Source organism: Pogona vitticeps, chromosome 3, assembly GCF_051106095.1.
Source record: "Pogona vitticeps strain Pit_001003342236 chromosome 3, PviZW2.1, whole genome shotgun sequence".
NCBI classification, from domain to species: Eukaryota; Metazoa; Chordata; class Lepidosauria; order Squamata; family Agamidae; genus Pogona; species Pogona vitticeps.
In genome coordinates this window covers 94,077,093-94,101,196 of record NC_135785.1, presented here as the reverse complement: position 1 = coordinate 94,101,196, position 24,104 = coordinate 94,077,093, and the positions used below count along the sequence as shown (strand labels likewise).

Sequence of the window (24,104 nt, the reverse complement as noted above, 5' to 3'; positions counted from 1 at the left end):
CACAAGATTGAGTTAGCAAGAGATGTGTAGGGCTGTTGGGGACAGGACATTTTGGAGATCATTCATCAGGCTGCCGTAAGTTAGAGATGACTTGAGGGCTCATAACAATAAATGTCATCAAAGGTGTTTCAATTTGTATGTCTCACTTACCAAATAAATAGTGACAGTTCAGTTTCTTACTTATTTGCAATTGACTCCTTGTAACAAGAAACAGCTCTGTGTAAGCCTTTGGATTCACATACAGTGGTGCTTCGCTTAGCAATGTTAATCGGTGCAGCAAAAATCGCCACTAACCGAAAACATCGCTAAGCAGTTTTTAAAAGCCCATAGGAATGCATTGAAACCCCTTCAATGCGTTCCTATAGGCAAAAAACTTACCTTTAAGTGAAAATCCTCCATACGGCGGCCATTTTTGCTGCCCGGTATGCAAGGAATCCATCCCAAAACACAGTGGGAGGCCATGTTTTTTACCCGGCGGCCATTTTGGAACCGCCGATTAGCTGTTGGGAAAACATCGCTATGTGAAAATCAGTAAGCGAATCAGCTTACTGATCATCGCAAAGTGATATTTTCCCATCTAAATCATTGCAATGCGATTGCTTTTGCAATCGCAAAAACCAAATCACTATGCGATTTCGTTGTTAACCGGGGCGCTCGTTAAGCGAGGCACCACTGTATATGAAAGAAGCATAGGAGGCTGCTCTTGTGGGTGTGGGAAGAGCTAAATGTTAGTAGAAGTATGAGTCTGCTCCTGAGATGGCAGCCTTGTGTTTGTTCGCTTAATTTTATTTCACATGTATACAGTTGTGACGTTTACCCTGTGGACACCAAACACAGAGCTCGCAAGGGTATCCCAACAAGCCCTTTACCTCGCTGCCACCAGTTGATCTCTTTACCAACTATATTTCCTGTGAAAGACTGTCCATTCAGTACAGTGGTGACTTGACTTACAACCATAATCTGTTCCAAAAGATGGACATGACTCGAAATGGTTGTATACTGAAGCACCATTTCCCATAGGAATGCATTGGAATGGGATTAATTCATTCCAGCAGAAACACACACACACACACACACACACAGAGAGAGAGAGAGAGAGAGAGAGAGAGAGAGAGCTAGTCCCATAGGAATGTGATGGGGCTGAAAAACAAAGCAAACACACACACACACCACAGTCAGCCTCATCGGAACGCGATGGGGCTGAAAATACCCCCACAAAAACAGCCTCCCACACACAGCACAGAAACATAACCCCCACAAAAACCCAAACCCACTCTGCAAAACAAAGTAAATGTACTTACTCACGAGGAGAAAGCAGGACCATGCAGTCCAAAGCCTCCTCCGATGCACACACTCTAACCGTTGGGGCGAAAGAGCTACAAAGAAGCTCTTCGCCGACCAATGGTTAGCCCTCTAATTTGAATTCCCCGCTTTTTTCCCTGCCTCTTTTGATCGCAACTTGAAGCTCCAGCCGCAAGTGAAAGCAAAATTTTGCGGGCAGGAGCTGGTCACAACTCGAAATGGTCTTCTGTTGGGACGATTGTAAGTCAAGGCACCACTGTACTTAACTTTGAAACAAGAACAGGTTTATTGATTACAAGTTGTTTCAGGAATAATTAGTAAGCACATTTCTTAAAGTTACACAAAGCTTCAGTAGTTTCCTTTAACCTTTTCTCTCTTAACTAATACAGATAACACTCAGACTATTCACTCCTTAAATTCTCTCTCTGCCTCAAACCCAAACCGTCTCCCCTCAAAACTCTTTCTCTCTGACTGAACTGACTGACTCACCCTTCCCTTCTAGTTTCTCTGGCTCCGCCTCCCAACAGCTCACATTGATAACATGCAAATAATCTTCTACCTGAGCCAAAGCAGGGTGATCGCCACAACAGTATATTCCCCAATTGGTTTGTCTTGTTCTTTTTAACTAATGAGAGGATTACTATAATTGAATATACCGATCTATGAGACGTTCTTGTTCAAAGCAGGCAATTTGGCTGTGATTTTCATCAGTATCATGTTGTTTGCTATTTAATAATAAAAGCAGTTGTAGGTGTTTACATTGAAGTAATAATACAGTGTTCTCACTTGGCTCCTCCTGTCATCAAGAGCAGCTAAACAAACAACAGGCCTTCTGCTTTGGATCTCTTTATGGTGGAATAAAAACTAGGACCTTTGGCTCAGAGGAGCCAAGACTGTAAAACAAAATCAAGCCATGGCTTATGACTTTGGCTAGTCTGGGTAAAAGACATGCCAGAGTGTTTTGATTTATTGCATTGTTCCAAGTGGGTAATCGAAGTGGGAATAGTCAGGCAACAAGCACTCATTTAGTGTTCAAGCATGACAAGTCAAGACTCTTTTGGAATGGTGGCTTATTGTCAGGGTGGAACTGATTCAAATCACTAGCAGGGTGGATAAAAATCAGTGATTTAAAAAAAAATTAAAATACCAGAGTTTCAAAATATAAATCAGATATTTTTATTTAAATTATTTTTTTAAAAAAACAGCATTGACTTTTTCCCACCTTGCTACCCTGTTTCCCCGAAAATAAGACCTACCCTGAAAATAAGCCCTAGTATGATTTTTCAGGATGCTCGTAATATAAACCCTACCCCAAAAATAACCCCCAATTAAGTGAAATCCCACCCTCCACCATTGTGCAGCAACAAGAAGATGACATTACTGTACAGTATTTGAATAAATGTAGATTGTTGTACATGAAAAAAAAAATAAAACATCCTCTGAAAATAAGCCCTAATGCGTTTTTGGAGCAAAAATTAATATAAGATCCTGTCTTATTTTCAGGGAAACACGGTCGTGATTTATAACATGATTGAAATCGATTTGATTTGAAACAAATCCACCTTGCTTATTGTTAACATCTAAACCAGGCATAGGTTTTTAAAATGTTCTCAGACGTTTGTTTGTTAGATATAATATACTGTGTTTATCATGGAGATCGGGAAATAGCATAATAACTCACATTTTAACATTGGCTCTGAAATGTACAAGAATAATCTTTTAATTGGAATGAGGCAGTGATATTGATTTTCATTATACTACCGTCTTAAATTGAAAGAAGCTGTAAGAGGAGTAGATGGCTTGGAACAGTTTGAAGGATACGTACATTGCTGCAGTTCTCACTAGAGGAGAGAACTCTAGTTTGTAGAGGACCGGTGTTAATGATCAATAAAACCCAGCGGCTGAAATTTTGTATCTTAACAAAACCTTCCTATCTTGAAGTTGCACAAGCTATTGTGCAGTGTGCACCAAGATGGAAATCTAATCCAGAATACATTTCCACAGATTTCAGTTGTGTGGTCAGTTATGCTGTAAATTGTGAGTCAGTCACATAGCTGCCTAGTCAGTTGTGCAATTAGACAGATAGACTGCCTGGCTGTAATCCTTTATCTGTCTGTCTGTCTGTCTGTCTGTCTGTCTGTCTGTCTGTCTGTCTATCCATCTCTCTCTCTCTCTCTATCTTATTTATTTATTTATTTATTTATTTATTTATTTATTTATTTATTTATTTATTTATTTATTTATTTATTTATTGGATTTCTATCCCGCCCAGCTAGACGAATGCGCTTCCACAGGCATAACTTTACTTCAAGCGTAATAGGATTTCAGCCAACATAAATTATTGATAGCAAACTAAGAATTTAAGGTTTAACACATAAAAGCTATCATTTGCCTGAAGACTAGACTTTCTTTAATGTATTCTTGCTAATTCGTTATTATGGGATCGAGTTAGGAAAGCATAATGACTTCAGTACGTAAACACGCATGCTCTTAACTCATGGCTCCCCTGATTTAAAAAAATTGCTTTCTCTGATTGCAGTTGGCCTGCAGCAATTGAAAACTGAAGCTATAGGTGATCTAGTTGTTAATCCAATTAAAGCTTGCAGCCCTACGAATAACCAATGTACAGTGCATTTTTGTTGCTTAGAAACTGAATAGAAGAGGATATTGATTTGCTGTACAACATACATTTGTCTGTTTAAATAGTACGCATAAAGTGGTGAGTCAGAATTGCCTGGGGATCTTCGGGGCACACTACCTGAAATTCAGGAATTCATACCAAGTTCTTTGACTTCAGACCAGGTGAACTTGAAGAGTGCCTTGTTCCTTATGCTCCTGCCTAGCCTCTTTGATATTTAGGGGAGGCACTTTTGGTGATATCTGCAAAGGCCTTTGATCAAGGTCAGCAGCTACTCAGGAAAGGTCCTTTAGTTTAGATGCCCCTGCCCTTTGGAATTCAGTATTTCCTGAAATACGGCATGTGCCAGCAGTGGTAGTAGCTACCATGCTAAAATTGGCATTTGATATATGCATGTTAAAATTAATGGATGTGTGCTAAAATGGGTCCCATTCCTCAAATATATTGCTGATTGCACTTTTTCGCTATAATAAAATTAGTATTTTAAACAATTTTATGTGACTTGTGTTTGCGTGGTGTATATCTTTGATTTTTTTAAAAAATCTTTTTAGAGCCTTACATAAATTTGTAAAATAATTACTAAAATGAATACCTCCCTTTGTCAGTGGTATGATGATTATGGACAGCAAGATTTGCTTTGGGCTCTGTTTTGGTACCGAGGTTCCAGATGTCTGCTTTAACAAAGTTATTTGAAGCAGAACAAACTGGCTTTGGAGGAAACATACTGAAAGTAGTGGTGCCATCTTATCTCCTGCCTGGAGGAAAAAGTTGCAAAAAAGTTCACAGCTTTTTGCTGTCAAGGAGATGCAGTAATAGGAAACCTGTATATAGTAAAAGTCTGCATGTCGAGCTGTCATTAAGAGCACAGAATCTCTGGCAAGGTCAAAAAAGTGGCATTCCACAATGAATGTTCTACCATTTAAGATGGAACACATTTTTGCAATGGCATCTTTAAATTCTGGGATTTTAGCATTGAATAATTTGCAATTTGCTCTCTTTAATCTGATTGAGCATAGAACATGATGTTTACTTTCTTACATCTGCTTGGCTTGGTTGTGTACCAACAACATACAATCAAGCCATTCTGACTTATGGTGATGCTTTCCAGGTTTTTCTAGATATAGAGTACAGTGGTGCCTCGCTTAACGATTGCTTCGTACAACAAAAAATTCACTTAACGATGGCTTTTTCAGAGTGATCTTGTGCTTCACTTAACGATTTTCCTTATGGGCGATTTTTGCTTAACGATTTCGGGACCATGCTTCACTTAACGATGACAGTTTTAGGTCCCCTTGTTTCGCTTAATGTTTTTTTTTACAGGCCCGTTTTTGCTATTTTTAAAATATTCTAAAATGTCTAAAAAACGTTTAAAATGCTTGGAATCGTTAGTACACCTAATAAAACCTTCGTTAACTTAATTTGGCTTTGTTCTGAGTCTTTTTGAATTTTTTGTGAATTCCCCCCCCCCCCCATTGAAATAGGCTTCAATGCATTTCAATGGGTTTCGCTTAACGTTTTTTCCTATGGGGATTTTCGCTTAAGGATGGTAATCTGTTCCAATTGGAACAGATTATCTGGTTTTCAATGCATCTCTATGGGAAATGGTGTTTCGCTTAACGATGTTTTCACATAGAGATGTTTTTTTTTAACCAATTAAAATCGTTAAGCGAGGCACCACTGTACTCAGAAGTAGCTTACTGTTCTCTTCTTTTTGGGGACATCCTGGGAGTGTGCAGCTGGCCCAAGGCCACACAGGCTGTCCTTTCTCCTGGGATGCACAGTGGGGAACTGAACTTGCAGCTTCTGGCCCTGCATCCCGACATACCTAACTCACTATGTAATGCTTAGAGATTGTACTTTTGCAGATGATTGAATGACAAAGCAGGCTGCTCCCCATAATGACTAAACTGTGGTGTTTGTATTGGTTTTAATCCAGAATCATATGTTAGAATGATGTTATTCAAGATCAGGCAGTACTCACACTGTTGAATTTGATGGCACATCAATGAAATTTGATAATGGTGGCAGTAAAATGTGCCTCATGACATTCAGGGAATGCCTCCTTTGTTTTAGAGGAGAATTGTGTTCCCAGAAGCACAGTACCCTTTTAAAGCAAGATGTGTGCTCTGTGTGTGCCTTGTTTTAAGATTAATATGCAGCATTTTACATTATACATTACCGTAATTACACTTCCACCACCAAATTTAAACAGTGCGCAATGATGAGGTCATATGTGGCTTATGTCAGACTGCAGGACAGGGATTCTCCTCCAGTGCTGTGGAAATTGTCCGTACCTGATCTAGCTGGAGGCTATGGGGCTCGTTGAGACTTCTTTATTCTTCACTCTGAAAAGGCCTACTTTTCAGTGTAGCTGCAGTCCTGCTAGGCTTGTACCTCATCTACTGTATTTCAGTGACAACATATAACATAATATGCCAGTGAGGGAATTTCTATCCATTTTGTAGTCTCCAGCATCCTAAGATGCTGACTTGCATGTGGCTTGATCTTATGTACTCTTTCATTGCTACTACTATTTTAAGGTGCATTGGGTAAATGCATGTTTTGCAAGAAACCTCTTTCTGGGATAAGGTGAATGCAAATGTTATTCTAGTCTTCTACTAGGAGCAGGTTCCGTTTTCCTCTCTTCTCCATTGCCCAGCCGCTTGTTGGAAGTTCTGCTTTCTCTTGTCTTGCTAGCTGTGGTTAGCTATGGTTTATTGCTAACCTCTGTATTAACACAAATGTAGCTACACAAACCCATCTTCTATTCTGGATTTCTGTCCTGGTTGCTATGTGTGAGAGTGAGAGTGTGCTGTCTAGTCGTATAGTGACCCTAATAAGGTTTTCAAGATAATTGAAATACTTAAGGAGTGATTTTATCAGTTCTTTCTCCCTGCTCTGTGAGTTTCCATGACTGCGTGGGGAATTAAAGCTGTATCTCCTGAGTCCTGTTCTAGCCACCTCCATCCACAATACCACAACGGGTGTGGTTGGTACAGACATATAAATCATGTTTGTGTTACACAGATAGCTAGCTCTGTAGATTCATGACAATTAATTGCCTCTCTGCTTTACCTGTCAATGATCCTGTAGTGTCTTAAAAGCTTGCATCTTGTAGCAAGTGGGTTGATCTGATAAAAATTCTATGCATGTGTGAGGCCCCCAAAATGGAGGCCTTAGAGGGAGTGCCGTCGCTCTCGAAGAGAACCCTTCACACTCAGACATCTCCACCTCCGTCCCCAACGCGTCGGGAAGATAAAGGCGTAGAGACCCCAGATTGGGAACAAGAGGTCGCCGAACCCCTTACCTTAAATAAGGGGGTAGATACGGGAGATTTGGAGGCGACTATGAAAGGGTTAACCCTTACCCCGGAACCCGGGGAATCTTTGGCGGGAAGACGGAGGGAGGAGATTGAGGCAGCGGCAGGAGATATAAGAGGGAAGCCGGCGGAGATACCGGGGGGATGGGAGTGGATCTGGATGGAGGATCCCTGGACCCACAAGTGGGAGCAGGTCCGTGTCCCCCATGAGGAGGCAGAGAAACGCCGTCAGCTTGGGCTGAAGCCTCGCCCTTCGTATTGGGGTGAGACCGAGGCCAAGGAGTGGAGAAGGAAGCTCCGGGAAGAAAGGGAAGCTGTAGCCCGAGAGCTAGAAAGGAAAAAACAATGGCATATAGCCGAATTGAGGAAGCTGGGGGGGGTTACCCGGTCCCTGGGGAGTCGAAGGAGGAGATGGGTCGTCCTGGGGTGAGTGGAGCGGGGATGAAGAGACTTTACCGCTGATATCTCTGGACGAAGAACTGGACCCTGGGCAGGGGACTGTGCCGTTATTAACAGGACCTTGGAACCCACAGACGACAAACCCTTTTATAAATGGTTTATGGACCCCGTTAAAGTCGAGCAATGTGTTGCAAGAATCTTTGAACCCCTTTTTAGGGGTGAACCCTGTTGGAGTTGATGTTGCAATAAATACTGAACCATTTGATTTACCTCAACCGACTCGTCCTTTATTTGAAGAACAGACAGCCCCGAAAACTGAACCCTCACAGCATGGATTTACGGTTTCTTTCAAACTTAGTAAAACAGTGCAGACCAATGAATCTACAGTATGCAAAATGAACAAAGGACTTAAGGAACAATCTTTCCCTGTATGGATGCTGTGCCCAGGAATGGAAGGGTCTTGGATGTTAAGAGTTCTATTTTCTCTTTCTTTTTTTTCTTTTTTCTTTTGGCATTCACATACCATGGAGAGGAGAGCACAGCAGGGTTCTGTTCTGTGTTATGGGATACCATAAATACATGGATGTACTTGCTTACACAAGCAAAGGTTGTGAATGATATTAGTGTGTATTACCTTCAATATTTATTTTTATTAATTCACCACAAAATTAGCAAATACATTATTTGATATATACTGTAAGGCGCCTTAAAGAAATGTATGAAGGCACAGCTTCATGGACTAACAGGAATATATAGTACAAGTCATACGTTTGTTTCAGTATTTAAGTTGGTTGACTTTGGGTTTTGTGTGCTTGTGTATATGCATATTTAAAATAGCTTGGAAAAAACTGGGTATCTAGTCATCACTTTTAAGCTGTAACTTAGAAACTAAATTTAGAAATTAATTAGAAACAATTAATAATTGTCTGTAGGAGTACATTCAACCCAAAAGGCTGATGGTTTTGATTGTTTCCAAGTGATTAACTGAAGAGAAAAGGTTGTGGAAATATCAACTGAACAAATTTTTTGCACACAATAATAGTACTATCCTTAGAATCCAGTATAAAACCAGCATTTTTCTTTAAAAAATCAATTGGTGTGTGATCTTTGATCCTTGCTGACTGGTCTGCAACCAACTGAATTTGTTTTCTTAGGTGATACGAAGAAGTAGCGATGAAGAGAAGCTGCTGTGTTTGGTTCGTCAGCGTGCAGGTCATCATTGCCAAACTGCTGTTATCGTGATACTTATTTTGGCTTGGGAAGGGATTCCTCATCTTCTCGCTGACACACTCTACAAGGAACTGACCCAGAGCCTTAGAAAATATGGCTGTCCAACCAGCCGTAGGTGTGCGCTAAATGAAGAGTAAGTGCACTTCAAAGCTATGATATTTTGATGCATAAGGTTTAACTATCTCATTGAATTGCCATTGTGACTCTGATGAGTCTTGGAGATTTCAGATTATGGTCATCATAATATAGAAACTGGAAGGGGCTTTTGCAGAGGCATTCTGTTCTTGCTGTTCCGTAGGATGCACACCACACTCAGTTGCCATTCTAATGGAAAGCAAGGGTAGGGCCTGAAAATGAGTGTTTTCTAGTTCTTTAGATTTGAGCCTAGGTAAAAAGAGTAGAGTAATTGCATAAAAACATATAATGCAAAAGGAAAAAAAGGGGGAAAGACAAAAACGTTGTGATACCTTAAAGACTATTATATTTTAATGTAATCTTTTGTGGATCTTAGCCCACTTCTTCAGACATATAAAGTGGAAAGCAGAGATAAACACCATAAAACATTTATGCTGAGAAGTGAGCTAAAAGGTCAACAAAAGCTTACATTAAAATATAATAGTCTTTCAGGTGCCACAACACTTTTGTCTTTTATTATCATTATTATGATATGCAGATAGAAAGCCATATCTTTTGCCTCATGGTTTCTCTTTTCTCAATCCTAGATATTTGCCTGTGTGTGTGTTGGGGTGTGTGTGTGTTTCTAGGTGGCTTCTGCGATTCAAAGACCTAGAATTTAAAAATGTTGGTTTCCAACTATCTTGTTGGCTTTTCCATGACATTTATTTTTAAATTATTTGCAGGTCACCTAAGAAAAATGTTCTGTACATTTTCATATTTTAAATTCATTAAAGTTATTCAACATTTATAGTTTTTCAGCTTGGTATCTATAGTACATTTATATCAATTTGATGGTAGTTTAATTGCTGTAGCTCCATCCTACAAAATCCTGAATATGCAGCTTTATAAGGTAGAAAACTTAGAATTCTGTGCTATGGTTCACGAATGGGCAGTTGAACTTTCTAGCAGATACTTGAAAGTACCCCCAGCAAATTACACACCATAGATTTCTATAGAAATCTACAACGTACACAGACTCTATGATAGTCCGAATATTTTTCTGTGGCCAAAATCCTTTTTGTTATTTGTCCTCATGTAAGAGGAAAAGCAGAGGTTGCTTACTGATGAGGTAGTGATCACCTGTTGGTTCTGTGTCTGGTCATGTGCCATACACACAGTACACGTACACCACTTCATCAGTAGGTCCCAACTAATGATAATGATGTCCATATTTTATCTTACATGAACATAAATAGTCAACAGGGTTCTGACCTGCATGGTTTCATGAGAGCAAAACAGTTTTTTAAGTTCCATTTCAAGAACACAAAGTCAGCTGTTATGTGAAAGAGTTTAATATGAGATGTTACCCCCAAAATTACTTTTAATCTGTTACGGTGAATGTCCAGATAGGCACAGATACGAATGTGTACCTGTAGCTTCTTTTTGCTATGTTCATAGCTAGGTGCAGTACTATCCTTATGTGGCTAATAGAATGATGCAACATCCGGTGATAATATCAGCCAGTGCATTTATTTCTCTAGTTCCATGGGGTGGGAGCTGTGATATTTTTGTAATCTGATAACCTTTTAATTTTATAAAAGGTTCTGGAATTCTCTTCCTGTGATCTGAAAGAGATATAGAATGCCTTGCCTTTATTATTGAAACTGGCTGTAATATAAATATTTTTTAAAGTTGGTAAACAATTTTGTGCATCTTTTGCATTGTTCTGTTTGATGTTATATGGGGCATACTTTATAAAGAAGTTGGCCACACTAGTAGTTGACTGTCCTTCATATAATTATTCTCCAGTCGTACCTGTGCCTGCCAGGGTCTTGATCCAGAGACTTGTGGAGCATCATTTTCATTCGGTTGTTCATGGAGTATGTATTACAATGGCTGCAAGTTTGCCAGAAGCAAAACCCCTAGGAAATTTAGACTTCTTACGGATGATCACAAGCAAGTAAGTACCTCCTCCTCCCTCCACATTCTTCCACAAATAATTTCTAATAATAGTTTTAAGGACTAAATGCAGCCAGGGTGCAGACAAATGTTTCATTAGAACAGTACAGTACTATTAAACAAACATTCTAATAACTGTTCAGGGTTATGTATATGTGCAGGTTGCTGGGGAGCATCGTCCCTCTTTTTCCCTCAGCCAGGTCTCTATTTGAGGAGTGGTCTCCTGCAAAGTTAGCAAAATCCTGCCCGCCGCTTCCCCTGTCTTGCAAGACATGGGGTGGGGCTTCAACTCTGCTTTTATTCTCTTTCTGGAATTCTCTCCTTGGGAGTGATGGGTTCAATGGGTTTAAAATAGTATTCTTTCCCTTAAGCTTCTTTGGAAGCTTTTCTTTCTTAGTCCCCAGGCAGGGAAAGGGTGAAAAGAGGAAAATAACTGAGAAAGGGTCTAGAGGTTAGTTTGTTTGATCAGGAAAGAAGCAGAAAGAATGGACAAGAGTTCAAGGGGTAAAGGAAAGATGGTATACACAGGTAACTGTGTGGTGTGTGTACGTGTGTCATTGAATGAGTGGGCCAACTTGACTCTCCTTGGGGTCTCCACTCTTTTTTCCTCCCTTGGCAGCAGGCAGCCTTTATATCCACCTTGCGCTACGTGTAGAGCAACTTCTGCCTCTCTCTTAAGGGGTGCTCTGTAATCGCCAAGGCTGATAAGACAACATAGGCCTCTGTTTTGGTCCTGCTTTCATGGTAGTAACACATGGCAGCCCCTCCTTCTTCGTTGGCTTGAGGCCCTGTGGTAGGCTTAGCAGTAGACTGGGTGTGGTGCATGGGCCCTGGATTGGAGCATAACCGTTTACCGACAGGGTGTCCCTGTCCTTTGTGTACATAGCTGCTTCAAGAGAAGTGTATCAAACACACTGGATGCAAAGACCAAAATTTTGAAGACAGTTGCTTCCCTGTCATGGTCTTCAGCATATTAAGTGATGTGTTTTCTGTGGCAACCTGGGGTGCAGTGTTATGTTATATGGCGAGAGCACAGCCTATGTCTTTTGCGTTTCTCCAGGCACCGGAGAACTGGGTGGATGGATGGGATCCCAGTTAAAAAGAACACTTCTGTGGTGATTGTGAGATTTAATAAAATCTGTTAGAGAGGGGAACAAGGAGGTGAAGAAGAGTGTGCAGTGCATGTGTATAAGGAAAAAGGAGGGGGAGTAATAGGGAACTGCCAAAATGTGAATGAATAAGTGGGTGAGTATGGAGGCTATATGTGTGGGTGCGCGTACACATGGATAGGCGTACACATGGATAGAAAAAGCAGCAGGATCTGGGCAAATAGTAGATGAGGAGAACCTTGGACAATTTTTGAAGAGGACTCCCCCCACCGCACCCCTTAAACCTATCTATAAATGTTTTTTGGCATAAAGAAAAACCACATCTCAGTCTTTAGTAACAACTTAGGTTAAATATCCCCATTTCCTTTTTTAACATGAAATACTGTGCTCCCTTTTTGGAGAGATGTCCATATTTTTATATTTTTAAAATAATATTAAGTTAACTGCTGGACAGCTCAGTGGTTTAAGGCATCTGCCTGCAAAGCCAGAGGTTGGGAGTTCAGTTCCCCTCTGTGCCTCCTTGAAAGGGGCTGGACTTGATGATCCATAGGGTCCCTTCCAGTCTGCCTTTCTAAGATTATTGTTATTATAAGTGTGTTGCAATCCACTAAAATGTAAATACAGGCGTACCTCGGTTTACAAAATCAATGCGTCCTCTGGGATGTTACGTCATGCGGAAATTTCATAAACCGATATGCGGATTGTGCTAGGAATGGGGGTGGTGCTAGAAACCTCCAGACACAGTGCGTCCTGAGGGAAACACTTTCATACAGCGGATGGGGGGGGGGAGAACATAAACCGAGGCATTATTGTCTATGGATTTCGGTTCGTAAACTGAAAATTACATAAACCAAGGCTTTCGTAAAGCGAGGTACAGTACCGCTGTAAAATAAATATTTGAGAGGCATGCTGTGATTACCATAAAGGGAGCCTGTACATCTGAGTTTGTTACTATGTTGCTGTATTTAACTAAGGTTATCTAATATGATCATCCTTGACCTTTCAGCAGAACTTGGAGGAGCTATTTTTCTCTACTACATTTCCCAAAATCCCTTAGCTATCATGGCAAGTGATGAGTTCCGAGGATTGCAATCTAAAAAAATCAAAACCAAAAACAAACAAACAAAAAACACATTAGCCATAATCCTGTTGGGGTTCATGTAAGATTTCCATCCCAGTTGTGCAGTTTGCTGTGTGACCAGGCACTCAACCAAGACTCACCTTGACACTTCGGCAGTTAGCCAAACAAGTCACACAATACTGATAGGAACATCGTTTGGATTCTAGGCAGCTTCTCCAAGTTCTGTGTTTTTTCTGATGCATGTGCTGTGGAAGCAAGGCCTAAATTATGTACTTTAGTTCAAATTTTACAGGCAAGCACAAAGCTGTATTTTGTTGTTGTTTTTATTAGATTCATTAAAGATCTAGCTAAATACTAAACATTGATCATTTTGCAGATGACAGAAAGCTAGGAGGTGTAAGCAATACTAATGCAGAAGAAGATAGATTCAAAGTAAAGACAGATATGGATCATTTGAACAACTGCACGGAGTGAGATGAGGTTAAATGTAAAGAACTATAAAATTTTACTTTTAGGTAAGAATAGCATGTAGCATAGATTTAAAGCTAGAGACGTCTACTCCCTTGCACGTAATCATAAAGATATATTGGATAGATAGCAACATTTTGAGTGTGCTAGAGTCCATGACATTAGACTGGTTCACATGTAGTATCAAAGCATTGTTAAACTTTACAATAATAAGATGTAGTAAATCTTGGAGTTACTCTGTTCCCCTTCCAAACATAGTTGTTAGGATGAATCTGGAAACTTTTATTTTCTTTTCTTTTTTCTTTTTTTCTTTTTTGGTCACTAACCATAGCTCTATACGTATATTCTTTATCCCTTCCAAAGTCTGATTAATCATAATTCAGGTTTGTTTGAATCCGTGGATTAGAAAACTGGCTTATAAGATTATTCATAGTGTAGGGTTTGGATCTCACACTTAAACTGTGGTAAATCTGTAGAGGAAGCAGAAACTAGATAAAAGAATGTGTCTGTTCAATCGCTATCACCATTAGAAGACTAGCAAAACTCGCAGAATGCTGTAATAGTATATCATCTTGGGATATGCGATTAGCAGGAGCGGAGCACTGTGCATGAAACTTTGGCTGTCCAGTTAAGACAGCAGGAAAGACTGCATTTTTAAAAGTCTGCCTTCCATGATTTCTTTATAATTTTCTTGTTTTCAGTTTGTTGTTGAAGCGACAGTGCTTTTGGTGGGTAGACGCCTGGAGCAGCAGACTCAAGAACTTATCTTTTAATGAAGTGTTGTGCTATTTATTCTGTGCTATTTAGATTCTGACAAAGCTTACTGTAGCGCTTTTCCCTACTTAAAACTTTGACTGAATTCATCATCCTCCATTTTAGCTCCAATTTCCTCAGACCCCCAAATTCACAGAAGGGCAAGAATTGTATTTGGATCAAATGTAAATGGCAAAAATTGCAAGTTCTCTAGCTGTATCCTCAGAGTCACAGTATTGATAGTTCAGATGGATATAATGGAGGAAAGAATCCATAAGCAAGTTTTCTTTAAGCAAATGTGAATTTTTTAAAATTATAGTTGAGCTCCCCCCCTCCAACTTTTTCCCATTCTGGGCTGTAAGTACAGAGTCACATCTCACAATTAGTATAAATCAGAGGTTTCCAGCTTTGGGTCCTCAGGTATTCTTCGACTAAAACTCCCAGAGGTCTTCACTACTAGTTATGCTAGCCAGGATTTCTGGGAGTCCAAGAAAAACTAGTGACCCATGGTTGGGAAGCACTGTTATAAACTGACTAGAAAGCTGGTTGTTGTGGGTTTTTCAGGCTCCTTGGCTGTGTTCTGAAGGTTGTTCTTCCTAACGTTTCGCCAGTCTCTGTGGCCGGCATCTTCAGAGGACAGGAGTAGCCAGCCACAGAGACTGGTGAAATGTTAGGAAGAACAACCTTCAGAACATGGCCAAAGAGCCCAAAAAACCCACAACAACCATTAGATCCCGGCTGTGAAAGCCTTCGTGAATAAATTGACTAGAAAGCTGTTATGCCCTAGCTCTTATATAAGGATGAGAATGGTCTGCTTTAGACTAGAGTTTATGACTAAAATGTGTGTGAAATACTTAGAGCATTGAAAAACACTAGAAAATGCTACAAGGAATTTTGTGACACTTTGAAGATAAACAAGTTTTATTTAGCATATGTTTTCATGGACTATAGCCCATATGTTCAGATACATCTGTGTAATTGTTACATACTATATATCTGAAGGGAGATGGTACTCAAAATCGTGTTAAATTCTTTTTGTATGTCAAGATTATTAATTTCTCGACTTTTCTCTTTCTTTAACCAGCTCTCAGAAATACTGCAGTTTCTTATCTTTACATTATAGAATGTTTCTTCATCAGCTACTCACCCTAATCACAGGAAGTGAAATAAATCTTGAGCACAAGTCACATTGATAAACTTTCATAGTTTTGCTGGTCTGATCGCAAACTATAAAATTACAGGATGTCTTCTCTCTGTGTGTCTAGGAAGAAAAGCTGGAAAATAATTTGCAAATCTTAGCCACTGATGTGGCTCCATTGTATCAGAAACTTGCTCCTGATGCATTCGAGAATCAGGTAGGTCTATAAAATGCCATATTTACATATACACTGATCTCATATAATGCCTCATCGTTTTTATTCCTACTAATAAAAGCAGAAAAGTTGCAAAGGTCTGAACGTGACAGTCAATGCAAATGTTCAAACATCTCTAGTTGAAGATGGCCTTAGGCTACTTTGCAGGCTTACTGAAAAGGTACTTTCTCTTGTAAGCCTGTATACATTTTCCTCACAATAAGCCCTATTGAACAGAGTAGCTAAATTCCTATTGCATTTCACTGCAGAAGCTCACCCTGCAATTGTGTGCCTGTTTGCTTATTTGATTATGCAATTAATTGTGCAATTAGTTGCACAAGACACCCACAGAACTGCTTGTTGGATATGAGTTCTGCCTTGGGATGAACTTTGCTACCGTTTGTGCAGCATTGAATTGTGTAGGCACACCTATGCAACGGGATTTCAACCAGCAAGACTTGTTTTTGAATAGCTATGCATAAGATGCCATTTTCAAGAGTAAGCGTGCTTTCCTTGTTAATTATTCCTTCTAACCATCCTCCCAACGAACAATCTGTGACTTGTGTTCTTCATCCAAGCTGCTCATATGTACTGTATATTGCCTGAAGCTTGTAGCCCAATAATCTTTCCAATAATTTTAATTAGATGCTTAGGCTTAAAATCGGAGTACTGTCATAACAGCGATTAGCAGACAGCTCATATGCTTTTAACAGTGATGCGTGACTGTGTGTTAGGTATTGTTTTCTCAATTCAGATACTTACTTTGAAGGAGACGTTTTCTAGAAACTAGTGGTCTCTCACATGACTCTTCCCTTCAAATGAAACAAAGTTATCTTGTTTTTAGGTGGAAAATGAACATCTTGGTCCTGATTGTCGGCTTGGGATCAAGGAAGGCCGGCCTTTTTCTGGTGTCACAGCTTGCATTGATTTCTGTGCCCATGCCCATAAGGATACACACAACATGCACAATGGAAGCACTGTGGTATGTGATGTTCTGCTTCCTGCTTTGAATTTGGTTTTCTGCATGTGACTTTTACTCCACAATTTCATGCATTTCCCTAATTTTGTTGTGCTAGTCTCTAAACTTTTGCAAGGAGTGGGCAACTTGTAGCCCCTAGAGGCATTTTTGAAGCCCCGGAGACTGACTGGAGTCCTTGTATTTTTGTCAAAAATATGTTTTTTTCGATCCCAGGTGCCTCTAGGAGTAACATTGCTCAGCTAAAAGGCCCTTCCTTAAAAGAGAAACCAGATGTGCCTGTTTTGGACACCTTCTGCTTAAGTTTTATTTTTTGGGGGGGGGGTGCTGCTTTTCTTTTTAATTGCCACTTTGAGCTATTTGAGGGCCTTGTTCAGCCTGCAGGTGATCCTGATGGCAAGAACTTGACCCCTGGGCCCACCAAAATCACTCACTTTTGCCCTCTGCCTCTTGGATTTGTGCTTATACCTAACATAATTTGATTGAAAGCTTATCATTTATGAAGGATTGGTGTGACTAAAACTCAAGAATTCCTTTGGCTTGATAGTGCTTCAGGCTATATAACTAGAGACATTGACTGGTGTACACTGTCTGTCCCCATGGTTTTGGATTGTGGACATATTCTCCAAAATAGAAATTTCTCACCATTTCTACAATGGATGATGTGACCTAGAAGTCAACAACTTTTGGGTGACAGAGTAGTGTTGGAAAAGTCTTTAATGTGCTACAGGACAGCTTATTTTCTATCATCTGTCATGCTGAGTAATGGTAGTAATACTTTTATAATAATGTAAGGAATTCCATTGATGTTTGTGTGAGATTTGTATAACTTTTTCTGGCTAATTTATACAACATCAGGGTGCATCGTAGTTGCCCTATAGGTTCACAACCAGACATACAATTTAAGACATACAGAAACTCCAGCAGGTCCAGAATATGGCATTCAGACTGTTGAGCAGAGTGAAGAAATACCATTGTATTTCCCCTAAACTGGCCACCTTGTGCTGGCTACCTGTTTGCTTCCATGGCAGCTTCAGGGTGATGATTTTGACATACAGTGGGGTCTTGACTTAAGAACGGCTTGAGTTAAGAACATTTTGACTTAAGAACCGCTCTCATAGGAAAATATTGACTTGACTTACATACTTAGATTTGAGTTAAGAACTGAAAAAAACCCACTTGGGAGGCAGGGAAAGTGCAAAATTTGAACTTTCAGTTAACTGTTGGCCAGTGAAAAGGGTGCCTGTCTGCTTCCTCACTCCTCCCAGCGTTTAGAGAGTGGATTGGGAGACAGTCTTCAGACTGCCTGGTACTGCCTGGACTGTATTTTCCCTGCCTTCCCTGAACCTTTCTTGACCTAAGAAAAAAAAAGAAACAAAATATCCCCCTCTAGTGGTCGAAGGCGGAATAGCAGCTTCCCATTAGTTTCTATGGACAGAAAAGAGCAGATACAGATCAAATGGTTTTCAATGCATTCCTATGGGAAATGCAGATTTGACCTGAGAACTTTTTGACTTGAGAACCGCCTTCCAATACGGATTAAGTTCTCAAGTCAAGACCCCACTGTACAAAGCGCTAAACAGTTTGGGACCTCAGTACCTGACAGAACAGGTCTTCCCAGTAAGATCTGCCTGACCTACTCAAGCTTCCTAGGTGGAGTGGTTGAGATTATTGACCCTGAGAGAGGCCCAAAAACAGAAGACTAGAAACCTCGGCAGTTGCTCTCTGCATCTCTGGAACAACTTCCTGTCAGAAATCTGCCTTGCTCCTTCACTGGGAACCTTCAACTGATCCCTGAAGACATGGCTTTTTGGATAGGCTTTTCCAGAGATTGCAACACGATAGTGCAGTGGCAGTCTCAGCATTTATTCCTCCTCGGCTATCCTGCCTTTTAAATTAGTAGTATTTATGTTTATGTTGAAGTGGTTTTGGTTATTTGTCATCATATGTTGTAATTTTGATTTTTGTATAACCACTATGTTTGATATATTTTTAAGTGTCATTGTTTTGTTGTGTTGTAACTAGATGGGTGGTATGGACGTCGAATGAACGAATTAATATATAAATAAGTAAATAGAAAGAAGTTGTTGCATCTTTTTTTCCCCTTTTGTACCTAGGTTTGTACTTTAACAAAAGAAGATAATCGTACGGTGGGGGTGATACCAAATGATGAGCAACTGCACGTCTTACCTCTTTACAAAATTTCACAAACAGATGAATTTGGCACAGAGGAGGGGCTGGAAGCCAAGATAAAAGCTGGCGCCATACAAGTGCTTACTGCTTTCCCCCGAGAAGTAAGAATGTTAGCTGAGCCACGGAGAGCAAACAAGAAAAAGAAAGCAGAAACAAAAAAGCAAACCTTAGCAGAAAGGAAGCATACTATACCTGTGAAGGGGAAAAATGGAGTGTCAGAAAATCCCAATAAAACTTCACAGAATTTAGGTGAGCGTAAAGTATTGAAATTTCAAAATGGAAATGTGCAACTGAGGAGATAGTGTTGACTCTTAAGAATTTGAATCAAAAAATTAAGTTCTTGTAGGGTATTGATCTTGCTGTACCCTATTTATTATCAAGGTAGAGCAAAGCAAAATGTAAAAATTATAACAAGTCATCAGTACATTTTCTAATATGAGTGAGTTGCTGAAAATGTGCAGTAGAGGTTGACCAAGCTGACTTGCAAGTTGTTTATGACACAGATAATGTTGTATTAAGAGAGTCAGAATAGTTATACTAAATACCCATCTAGTGCTAAAATTTACATCAAAAGGACATAGACTTGTTGTGCACATAAAGTATATATGTTGCAGTTTGTGCACCGCTCAAATAGCTTTTGGACTAATAATTGAAAACTACAATCACAGTTGGGTGGGAACTCCATTCCTTTACATTTATACTCAAAACATAATATCATAAGAGAAATCTTCCTCCTCCCATATCCAAGCTGTCATCACTCATTTTTTCCTGATACCAACAAGATTGCCTTCACTCCCTAGAACCACATGCATGTTCGTTTAAGCTATGTCCTAGCTCAGGGGTCTCCAAACTTTTCAGTGAGGGCCACACTGAATATTTTCAATTTTTTAGGGCTGAAGGAACAGAAATGTGTGTGCGCACGCACAGATACAAGCCCCCTGCCTGCACACATGCACACACACCCCTGCCTGCCCCACCGCATGCACGCACATCCGCACGCATACCCACCTGCCTCCATATACACCCCCCCTCCTGCTGCCCTTCATATGCATGTACACACGCACCCCCCTCCCACACACACCCGGCCCCACCACACACATGCACACCCCACCCATCCCCTGCACACATGCCCCCTGCCCACACATACACATGGACCGCCCCCACACACATGCAGACATGCACCCCCTGCTCGCCCCACCGCCCGCACAAATGCAGTAAAAACCCCACCCACCCCACCACATGCATACACACGTGCACACCGCTATGCCCCACATGCCCCACGGACGCACACGCATTCCGTCCTGCTCCCCACACGTTCACACACATGCACACACGCCTCCACGCATACACACATGCTCCACCACACATACACCCCTGGCCTCACACGCACACACTTGCCCCCTATGTTTGTAGCTATTGTCTAAAAATATCATGCAAGTGTTCTGGAGCTCTGAATGTGCCTGGTCTTTAAACTGGATCTTGTTCATCACAAATTTGTTATGGATCTATGTATACCATTATTTGTTGTTTATTATTTGTTTGTTTGTTGTTCACTTATTATAACTACTGGTCATTTTTATGAACATGCAGAATTGGGCTAGACTAGGGGTTAAAAGAAAAAAAAACTTAAGGGTAGTTACCTATGGCATATCTGTACAAGTTACAAGACCAATTCTGGGAGTTCAACTTTTCATGAAAGAAAGTTAGCCTTTTGTAACTTTGATTTGTAGAAGAAGAAACATTTACATAATTAAGGGCAGGAATTATATAAATTAAATGTAAATTGTCCTATGATACATTTTAAAGAAACCTCTGTAAATAATTAACATTTTTATTTTAACATTTTTAATGTTTTTCCCCTTAGGGAGCAAATCTAATACATTGCAACTGGGAACTAAAATGGAGACAGGTGATCGCCTTCCAACCATAAAACAGAATTCGGACACTACGACAAATTGCTCTGTATTAAAGCAATACGCTCCTTCTTCCCCTTTAAAGCTGGACAGTTTGCTCTCTTGCTCTCCATTAACTCAAAAAGCTAGTGGTGCAATGCCAGTGACTAACAGTCAGCAAGAGCTTTCTACTCCCTACGGGTATTTGCAATGCAGTAATAACAAACCTCAGATGACACCCAAAGGTAAAAACTTGGATGTGTCCATTAGTGATCATACTGGAATTTTGCTGGATGAAAAGAATGGGGCACCCTCATTTCTTCAAAACCTTGCTGTTTCGTACTCCACAGCTGACAGAGAAAACCTGCCCTACACACTTGAACAAGAAGAGGTCAGCAAGCAAAATTGTGAAATTAAGTTAGAAAACTCTCTTGCCTCACAGCTGGCAAGCTCTTGTGAGTCGTCATTGCGTTTAAATGCTCCCAAAGAGGTAGCCAGAAATGAAATCAGTTCTTCCCAGGAATGTCCAGTGCAAAAAGATGGTTTCATGCAAATCTCAAATTGTGATTCTGCCAATGTGAGTAAACTATCAGGCAGTGAGCTCCTGAAATGCACAGATTCTGAAGAGAAAGAAGAAATGTGGTCAGATAGTGAGCATAATTTTTTGGATAGTGATATAGGTGGGGTAGCGGTTGCACCATCACACGGCTCCATCTTAATTGAATGTGCACGCCGTGAACTCCATGCCACAACTCCAATTAAAAAGCCAAACAGGAATCATCCCACACGGATATCTTTAGTCTTCTATCAACATAAAAACTTGAATGAGCCAAAACATGGGATTGCGCTGTGGGAAGCGAAGATGGCAGAAAGAGCAAAAGAGAAAGAAGCAGAAAAATTAAACACTGAGAACGACAGTCAACAACCAAGTGACAGGAATGCACACCAGGCCAGTGCCACCAGAGAGAATGTTTATGAAGACAATGAATTCAACCAAATTCCATCCCGCCGAGCATTGACAGTAACTCATGATAACATCATAACGGTGTCTACTTATGCCCTCACACGAGTTGCAGGGCCATATAATCATTGGGCATAATTTTTTTAACAACTGTACAACTTTTGCCTTGGAGCAGTGTTACACAATAATTCCTAAAGGTGCTGTTAAAGAACAAAGTCTTGTATGGTTTACTCTTTGTTCATCTCAACCATTTCGAAGGCTGAGGTAAAAAAAAAATTTTTTTCTTAAACTGTGACTTTATATATTTTAACATCTGGTGATTCTCAAGCACATTTTAAGCAAAAAAAAAGAAAGAAAGAAAGAAAAGAAAAGAAACAATTGTATAGTTAAATGATTTTGGCTAGGTTATTAACCCTGATTGAATGATTCAGTTTATTACCTTTTTGGAATTTATACTTTGGTGCTTTGAATTGTCTGTTTACTACAAATGGGCTTTTTATAAATATTTTAACAGATTTCACCTTTTATGATGTAAAATCAAGTTAGACAGTATTAGTTGTACATGGCTCTTGGTGCTTAATCACAGTGAACTGTTAAATATAAGCTGGTTTTATTTCTTCATGGTGCCATTGCTCCAACAGCTTCCAGTCATTGCTGTGAAGCCCAGAATAAAGATAAAGAACCAATGATGATTTTATCTGTGTATAGATTTTTCATATATGTATAGCTTGTGTGTGTGCATGTGTGATCCCCACACATCCCCACACAAACAGTATCACTAGTGATGGTTGGAGGTCGTAAACTGTAAATATATATATTTAAAAGCACTTTCTATTTTTAAAATTAACTTGAAATAGTATAAGAATTACATTTGTCTAAGATTTGTGCATTCTCTATCAAGGAATTTATTTTTTTTCTCACAGTTTTAAGAGTTCCATTTTGCTATAAAAGCAGTTCATGTGTGCTAAGAATATCTGATTTTTAGACCTGCTCTCCACTCCTTTTCCTCAATTCATTGTTTAGTTTGTTTCTCAACAAAAGGCTAATAAAATGCAGAAACTCGGTTATTTGCAAATCTGGATTAACAAGCATTTTGTCAATACCTGCATTATTAAGATATTTTGTTCTAAGCATTTTCATGAAGGCTTTCACGGCTGGGATCTAATGGTTGTTGTGGTTTTTTTGGGCTCTTTGGCCAAGTTCTGAAGGTTGTTCTTCCTAATGTTTCGCCAGTCTCTGTGGCCGGCATCTTCAGAGGATGAACTGGAATTCTGAATTCCTACTCCAGTCCTCTGAAGATGCCAGCCACAGAGACTGGCGAAACATCAGGAAGAACAATCAGAACACGGCCAAAGAGCCCAAAAACCCCACAATAACCATTCTAAGCATTTATTTGGCATTGTTCTTTTGAGCAATAAATGCTTAAGCCTCTCTGTCTCATACAGTGTGTTGCAAGTTATATATGTCAACCAAATGTTCCTAAAGCCTCAGGGGAAGAATTTTATGGCATCTGAAACTGTCTCCCTAGAGTTGTCCTATTAATATTCTGGATTTTATAAGAAACTTGCATTGTCAGTTGTTTTATAATTCACTTTAATTCACAATTATATCCAAAATGTTAATCAATTACAGCGGAACCTCGACTTACGAACGTCCCTACTTGCGAACGATTTGAGTTACAAACGGCTCCGTTAGCAAAAAGTTGGTTTGACTTGCGAGCGGAGCCTAGACTTATGAACCGAAAAAAAGAAAAAAAGTCTTTCCTGCCCTTTTTTTTTACCTAAGTTCACCTTAGGTCAAAAGAAGAAGAAAAAATTCACTCCCTAGTGGTAGAGTACGGATTAACTGGCTTTGCATTAGTTCCTATGGGAACTAATGCTTCTACCTAGGAACAGCGCCTCGACCTACGAACGGAAAACAGCAGATACGGATTAAATGGTTTTCAGTGCATTCCAATGGAAAAGTTTGCCTTGCGAACTTTTCGATGTATAAACTTAATTCCAATATGGATTAAGTTCATAAGTCGAGGTACCACTGTATTAGTTAGTAATTCAAAAATGTCTTGTAAGTATGCGACCCAATCCTATGCATACTTACTCAGGAGTAAGTCCCACTGTGTTTGCTGCACGTGAGGACTGCAGCTTTATTTTTCTCTCCCTTTGAAAAGAGAGAGTAGCATCTAAAGGGTCAGTTCACAAAACAGTGTACATAGGAGAGGACCAGACAATCCAGAGGTCCCAGGTTCAGGCCTTGGCTTCTCCCATCAAAAACTGAGTAAATGAACATTAACAGAGATATTACCGATTTTGAGCTTTTGCATACTTCCTTCCTTCCTGTTTCTTTCTTTCTTTCTTT

At 39.9% G+C, this 24,104-nt stretch overlaps 1 protein-coding gene across 2 annotated transcripts in view; it reads left to right on the top strand.

Annotated features, from left to right (window-relative positions):
• TET1 (tet methylcytosine dioxygenase 1) overlaps positions 1–22,686 on the top strand; it is a 99,500-nt gene extending 76,814 nt beyond the window's left edge. For both annotated transcript variants that reach the window (XM_020807992.3, XM_020807993.3), the window contains exons 7-12: positions 8,813–9,021; positions 10,815–10,965; positions 15,641–15,730; positions 16,572–16,709; positions 18,821–19,145; positions 20,761–22,686. In XM_020807992.3, the coding sequence (XP_020663651.3) occupies positions 8,813–9,021; positions 10,815–10,965; positions 15,641–15,730; positions 16,572–16,709; positions 18,821–19,145; positions 20,761–21,887 (2,040 nt within the window). In that variant the 3' untranslated portion in view covers positions 21,888–22,686. The remainder of the gene's footprint in view (positions 1–8,812; positions 9,022–10,814; positions 10,966–15,640; positions 15,731–16,571; positions 16,710–18,820; positions 19,146–20,760) is intronic.
• The last annotated feature ends 1,418 nt before the right edge of the window (positions 22,687–24,104 follow it).